At 38.0% G+C, this 7,944-nt stretch overlaps 1 protein-coding gene across 1 annotated transcript; it reads left to right on the forward strand.

Annotated features, from left to right (window-relative positions):
• The first annotated feature begins 365 nt into the window (after window positions 1-365).
• Window positions 366-1,206, forward strand: LOC118011238 (60S ribosomal protein L7-like). The gene has a single exon (XM_035005840.1). The coding sequence runs from the start codon at window positions 389-391 to the stop codon at window positions 1,133-1,135; it is 747 nt and encodes a 248-aa protein (XP_034861731.1). The 5' UTR covers window positions 366-388; the 3' UTR covers window positions 1,136-1,206.
• Window positions 1,207-7,944: the final 6,738 nt, after the last annotated feature.

Raw genomic sequence — 7,944 nt, forward strand, 5'->3', positions numbered from 1 at the left:
GTTCTACTGCATCAGATTGTTCTCCTTTACCCCTCAAGTTCTTGTGATGCCTTGTGGAATATCAAAGCATATAAAGCCTTTCTTTCTGGAGTAGTCCACAGCATTTGGCAAAGTTGATCACAAAGGTTAGGCTGAAAGTCAGACTCTCTGTCTTGTAGTAGACGGTGACCTGAATCTCCTTAGTAGTCAGCTGCGATCAGACCTCTGTTAAAATTTCAAAGGGTTTGGGCAGATAGTTCAAAAAGGGGGAGAATTAAGCAGTGAGTAAAAGTAACCTAACCTAAAATAGATTATCTTCTCCTTAGTTCCCTAACTTTATAGACAAATACTATTTTCTAATCTTTTTTTAAAGATTTTATTTATTTGAGCTCTTTTTCTGGCTGGAACCATGGAGGGTGCAGAAGAGAAGAAAAAGAAGGTTCCTGCTGTGCCAGAAACCCTTAAGAAGAAGCGAAGGAATTTCGCAGAGTTGAAGATCAAGCGTCTGAGGAAGAAGTTCACTCAGAAGATGCTTAGAAAGGCAAGAAGGAAGCTTATCTATGAAAAAGCTAAGCATTACCACAAGGAATATAGGCAGATGTACAGAACTGAGATTCGAATGGCAAGGATGGCAAGAAAAGCTGGCAACTTCTATGTACCTGCGGAACCCAAATTGGCATTTGTCATTAGGATCAGAGGTATCAATGGTGTTAGCCCAAAGGTTCGAAAGGTGTTGCAGCTTCTTCCCCTTCTCCAGATCTTCAATGGCACCTTTGTTAAGCTCAACAAGGCTTCAGTTAACATGCTAAGGATTGTGGAACCTTATATAGCATGGGGGTACCCAAACCTGAAGTCGGTGAATGAATTGATCTGCAAGCGTGGTTATGGCAAAATCAACAAGAAGCGAATTGCCCTGACAGATAACACATTGATTGCCCGATCTCTTGGTAAATATGGCATCATCTGCATGGAGGATCTGATTCACGAGATCTATACTGTTGGAAAACGTTTCAAAGAAGCAAACAACTTTTTATGGCCCTTCAAATTATCTTCTCCACGAGGGGGAATGAAGAAAAAGACCACCCATTTTGTAGAAGGTGGAGATGCTGGTAACAGGGAAGACCAGATCAATAGGCTTATTAGAAGGATGAACTAAGGTATCTACCATGATTATTTTTGTAATCTGGTCAGTTAATAAATGACTACTCTCAAATGGAAAAAAAAAAAGATTTTATTTATTTGAGAGAGAAAGAGAGCATGAGTTGGGGGGGAGGGACAGAGAGAGAAGCAGACTCCCTGCTGAGTGGGGAGCCCAATGCAGGGCTTGATCCCAGGACCCTGAGAGCCACCCAGGTGCCCCACTACTTTCCCAAAATACTTCAAATGGAAATGTTCACCGAATGTCATCTTTACCTTGAGAGCAATGATTATGTCTAAATTTTTAAAGTCTTGAGTAATCAAGAATAAGCACAAGACGTTTCTCTCCCAAGAAAACCATACTGATGGCTGAAATTTCTTTGAGAATATAAACCTCAAGATCATTCTTACTGCTAATGATCTGTAATTCTGTGAAATCAGATTTGTAAGACTGAGCTGCAATGAAAATGGTTATTACTAAATGAGGCATGGTTAGAAGTTGGCCCCGATAATTGTCTAGCCAAAGTGGAGAGCCATCTACCTCTATATCTGGAGAGGTGATGAAAATGTAACCCTGCCAGTGATTCCTTCATCGTTTGGTTAAAACACCTACAATTCCTATGGTTAGCAGCACTCCTTTTGTGTTTCTGCGAAACATAATAAATGTGCATGGGTAAGGGTTACAGGATCAGAAAACAAAACAACAACAAAACCTAGACCCAGGGACCTCCAGTATAAACAAACCTGTATAAATCAGCCTCTCTTCCTCAATTCCTGAAAACTATTCCAAATTTTCAAGGAGAATGACAAAGCACCTTCCCACAGATTCCATCTATATGAAAGAAGGAGGCAAATATGATCCATAGACTATAAAATAAATAAAGCAGTGAAGCAGGGCAGAAGCTACAAAAAGAAAGGGAACGAAAAAAGCAAGAAATTCGTGAAAGAACCCAGGAGAAAAACAGATCTCAGAAAGCACTGTAAGAACGCACTTGCTGAAGGTGACAGGCTGGCCTTGAAGTGACCATGGACAATATAGAAATGTTACAGCTTACACACTGGAGTGAAGGAGATAGGAGTTAGAAAAGATATGTTGATTATCTCTACAACAACTCTGATTTAAATGACATCATTAAAAGCTAACTAATCCTGGGCGCCTGGGTGGCTCAGTCGTTAGGTGTCTGACTTCGGTTCAGGTCAGGATCTCAGGGTCCTGGGATCAAGCCTCGCATCAGGCTCCCTGCTCCGCGGGAAGCCTGCTTCTCCCTCTCCCACTCTCCCCGCTGGTGTTCCCTCTCTTGTTGTGTCTCTCTGTCAAATAAATAAAATCTTTTTTAAAAACCCTGACTAATCAAGTAATAAACATGTACATAATTCTGAATAGTATAAAGATAACATTAAGAAAGGTAATAATGATTTAAGTTGGGTGGTAGAGAAAAAAGGAATGGGGAAGAAAAAGGAAACATTATTTTTATTATTTCTCATAGTGGAGGACTATAATGCACTGACTAAATGCATTAATAAGGTTAATCACCAGGACAGAACTACAAAGCTTCCTAAAACTCAGAGCAAAATATAAAAAGCAAACCAAAGGAAACAGACCACATAGAAAAAGGCCTTAAAATATATAGACAGAAAATGTGCAACAATATGACAGAACCAAGACCAAACATATATGTCATTTTAGTAAATACAAATGGGTTTAAGCTACATATTAAAAGAAGGATTTTAGATTAGACTGGATTATAAAGAAAATGAAACTATGCCATATCTAAGAATCACACCAAAGTGATTGAGAATAGTAAAAAATAGAAAGATGGACAAAGTCTATTAGGAAAAAGTACATTTTGAAAAAAATTCTTTAGATTTTTCTTTTTAAGTGATCTTTACTTGCAATGTGGGGCTCGAATTTATAATCCCAAGATTAATTAGAGTCGCATTCTCCTCCAACTGAGCCAGCCAGGCGCTGTGGAAAAGGTACATTTTTAAACAACCAGGAATTATGAACATACTATCCAAAAAGATATAATTCAGCCCAAAGAGCAGTCGGCACTTTGTGTTTTTTAAGGGTGCAATGCATGCAAAAATATATCCTTTATGAATATCTATGTATCAAATTACATAGCAATAACAATCAGAAAGCAGAAATTACAGAAGATAAAAAGACAAAGAGAAGCACTCTGGTAATAGAGGACTTCAAATCAGCTTTTTTAGTCTGGGATAGTTTGAGTGGATGAAAGGTCAGAAAGCATATGAAAGGTCTTAATAATATAAAAGTAGAACTGATCAATATATATCCAACTGCACCCTGAAAATAGAGTATATGCATTCTTTCCAACTGCCCATGAAATACTCATGAAAATTGGCCACACTGAAAAAATTAGGGCACCAAAAAGCCTCAATAAATTTAAAAAGTAGAAATACTTAAAAGTTTGGATGAGTTAATGAATGTTTCTTGAACACCTATTGTGTTTTGGCGGGGTACTCCTAAGAAACAGATCCCGAGACAATGATTTGAGTGTAATTTGGGAGGTGCAGGAAACATATGCAGTGGGGATTCACTAAGTGAGACAGGGAAAGGGTAAGGAGCCAGTGATAATGTGCCTTATTGAGCCAGGTACCGTTATGGATGACTGGAGCCCAATTTTGCTGGGAAACTCTGAAAGTTAGTGTAGAACATGTCAGGCTTATCCTACCTGAGGATCAAAGGAACTGGGACATTTTACACCAACTTGCAGAGGGTGTAAAGCCCTTAGGGGAAAACACACAGAGGCTGCCTGCTGAAAGTTGGGCCAGTGTACACTGAACTATAAAGAGGAGTGGAGGGGTGCAGATCAGCAGCATCTGATCTTCAGTGTGCAAGCACTTTTAATAATCGGGGAGAGCTAAAACCAAAATGGATGAGTTTTTCTGGGCACAAAATTAGACTGAGCAGAAGTATGAAATCAGAGTTTTTTCTAAAGCTCCCTTGTATTGTTTTTCTATTTTCTTTGTTCTTTCCCCTACAAGATCCCCTTGCCAATGGGTGTATGAATGCCCCAATTCTTTCCACTAGGCTAAGCTGTACAGTTCTTCCATACTCAATCTTGTCTTGGTTATGCCTAGAGCCCATTGTTAGAATGGTTTGCACAAATTTTCCTCATTCAGGTAACATTGATGTCCCATTCTAGGTTTGTTCCTCCTGTTTTTCCTTGTAGTTTGCCCCTGCTGTTTTTAAAGAGATTTGCACTGATTTTGTGTGGTGGCTGGTGGGTACTGGTAACAACTGGAAAGGGATTGTAAACAACTTGGTAAGACGGAAAACATTACATGCGGGTGAAATGTAAAATTTTTAGCATACAACATGGTGAGGACACCAGCCAAAGGTCAAACTCTTGACTGAATGTTGGCTCTCAACTCTTTGCCAGAGTTAACACTTCAGTAGCCGGCTGATTCTAGGATTTCAAGGCAGAAAGGCTGGGATGACTGAGATAACCAGGGGATTACCTAAGGGTACTGGTTGAAACTCAGCCCTAAATGCAATCTATGTAAAACCTTGTCAATATTTACTTTTTTTGAGTTAGAGTTAAGATGGCATTTTTCCCTAACCTGTTTTGCAGATGGGGACCAGGGAGTCTATAAAATCTCCCAAATGTCTGTAATTCACAATGGTTGTGGTCTAGTGATGTAGGAAGACCTCTAAAGAGGTGACATGAACTTGATTAGTCTAGACACATACCTTAAAATCTTTGTTCCAATGCCATTTCCAAACAATAATCAATTATGTGAGTTTATTTATTTTTGTAAATAAGGTTACCAAGGTAAAGTCAGAAGCTACTTTTTTTGCAAGTGCAGTCCCCTGATGTGGGCCACATATAACAAATTCCTGAAGGAAAACAAGGATATGAATGAACTTAATAGTAAGATCTAGGTTGATTTTTTTAATCAAAGAGAAGTGAGTAAATCGAAATGCTGAGGACTTAAATGGGTCATGGTTTTCTTCTTAGGAATAAAGAACTTGGTATTTCTCTGCTTTCAATGTGTGTAATTGATTCTGAAGGAGTTTCTGAGAATCTATAATGCTGTCAAGCAGAATTCATTGTGCAGCATAGCTGCAAAGCATGCAATTTTCAGTCATATGTATGTGATCAGAAGGCACATACTTCTGATGTGCCTTTGCCCCAAAGAAGTTCTTCTGATTTCACTCTCATGCTTTCTTATTAATACTGTTGCAAAGAAAAATATCATCCAAAACTTAAAAGGGGGATAAAAGATGGTGCCACTCTTGTTTCTGTTGTTAGACAATGCCCAGTTCCTAGTGTTCCTAGATCAAAGGTTAGGCAAGTTGTTTTGTTTTGTTTTCTGCAAAGGGCTCGATGGTAAATATTTTAGATCGTCTGACCATCTAGTGTCTTTTGCAACTATTCAACTCTGCAGCAAAAGAAACCATCTACAATACATAAGTAAATGGCTATGGCAGTGTTCCTTTATAACTTTATTTACAAAAACATGTGGTAAGCTAAGCCCAGCTATAATTTGTTGACTCCTGCTCTAGAGTCACATGATATACAAATTTGTTTGATTTACCATCACTATTGATTAGGGCTCACACAATTTTCAACTCTGTAAAGCTGGATGTTCCTTTATTATAAACTGATAAGATCTAAATTATTTTTGCCCAATATTATGCAAATAATTTGTGTCTGGGAGCAGTAAAAATTATTTTTGTCTGATAGGAACACAATGATTTTTCTTATGTCGAAAAGTTAACCCCAAAGGCTATGGTTGTATTACTGATAGAACAATAGGACAATAACCAGTTTTGCATCTAACCTTGTGACTTATTGCTTCATTCTTCTTTTCTTTCACTCACAATATAATCATTAATTACATGTATTATTTCTTGAACTAACTTCCTTCATTGATGAGTTTAATAAAACTTTGGTTTCTACTCATTATGATTTTATATGAGAATTGCATGATGCTAAACATTTTGAAAATGATACTTTGGATGTCATTCTGTTAAGATATTTACCTAGAATACACCTCGTGTTCTTGTCCTTTAACTTTATAAACAGGGAGAGAAAGGAAAAAGTGTTGCTTTTGACTTCAAAAACTAACTTGAGACTCCAAAGAATCAAACCAAGAGCGGAAGACAAGTAAAAATTATCTGAATATGATTAAGAAGCCATGGTTGCCCTGGACAGAGCAACCATTCAACCTAAATGCCAGGATGTGGCTTCAGGCTTTGCAACAGAAAGTGCAGGAGACCAGAATGTACCACCCCAAAGTATGACTGTAGGAGACCAGAATGTCACCCCCTAAAAAATGCCTTTTTGGTATATAAGAACTATTTAGAACTGGTTGTTGTTGTTGTTATTTAGAGATGATTATTTTAAGAAACAGCAAATGCAGGAGAAGTTCTGAAAACAGAGTAGAAGTGACTCTTTTGTAAGAGAAATTGCATTTATAAAGGAAATCTTCATTTGTAAAGATGTCTCCCTTTTTGTACCAGAAAATGAAGTATGACTCTAAATCCCAAGAGTCTCTTATCAGTAGAGAAGGCACAGACTAAAATCTGCATAACAAACCTTACCCTTTTTTACTGTACTTTTTCTGCTCACCTTCCCAACCTTCTTCCTTTATTTTATTTTATTTTTTTTTAAAGATTTTATTTATTTATTTGACAGAGAGAGACACAGCGAGAGAGGGAACACAAGCAGGGGGAGTGGAAGAGGGTGCCTCCCTTCTTCCTTTATTTTAGCTGAAGACAGTATTTAGGCTCAAGGTCTAGCCACCTCTTTGAGTTCCTCATCCCTGAGTTTCTCCAAAGTATATGGGAGATATACATTTTAATAAACTTCTGTTTCTCTTGTTATTTTCTGTTGTTACAGGGACCCCAGTGGAGAACCTAGAAGAGTAGAAGGAAACGATCCCCCTCCCCACCACAAAAGTATGGCATGTGCTTCTAATTCTGATAGGATAATGTGCACAGGGTAGACATCTTTCATCATTTTCGCTCACAACACTTATCTCAAGATGGCAGATATTTTACCCCTGGAAGTTGTCAGCACACTTCTCTGATATTACTTTTACTTTCATACATAAAAATGAAGCAAAATTAAAGTAACGCTTCAGTGTAAGCTAAAACCACTCACCAAATACATTCTCCTCTACCCACCCAAAAACATTCCTCAGGGGAATCTGAGAATTTTAACTCCTGTTCTCCCTTTGGCTCACAGCAATGACTGAATGTGTGTTCAAGAGGCTGAAACTTTGAAGGGCAGCTGAGTTCATGCCAATCAGCAGGCAGTGGCAAAATGAAATGGATTTTCTTTCACATTAGACTAGATGGTGTAGTGACAAGCTGAAAAATATTCTGTTTCATTTTGGATTCATGTTTGTTTTTTTTTGCTACTCTGTGATACTTGAAAGTCAAACTGAATGTCAGAGATAAAAATGTCATGCAGATCATGGCTCAGTTCCCCTGGGTTCACTGGAGATGTATGCAATTGAGACTTTTGACAGAGGCATAGAGAGGTTAGTTCAGCTATGCTGTACCCCAGCCATCCCCCGCTATTCCTCACTCCAAAAGAGTAATTCAATATTGTGTCCAGTTAAAGCTCAGGTAAGACTAATATTCAGCTGGGCTCCTAGAGGCTGAAAGACAGTCAATTTATGAAAGTATTAAAGGATAATTTTTTAGAAAAGATAAATTCACATCTCTCATACATATATAGAATGGGCACATGTCAAAGATTTTACTTAACTCAGAAAACACATATTAGGAATGTTGCAATGAATTTGAATTTGCTTAATTTGTGCCATAATGGCTTCTTCCATAGAGAG

Source organism: Mirounga leonina, unplaced genomic scaffold, assembly GCF_011800145.1.
Source record: "Mirounga leonina isolate KUSES-001 unplaced genomic scaffold, KU_Mleo_1.0 Mir_150, whole genome shotgun sequence".
Lineage (NCBI taxonomy): Eukaryota > Metazoa > Chordata > Mammalia > Carnivora > Phocidae > Mirounga > Mirounga leonina.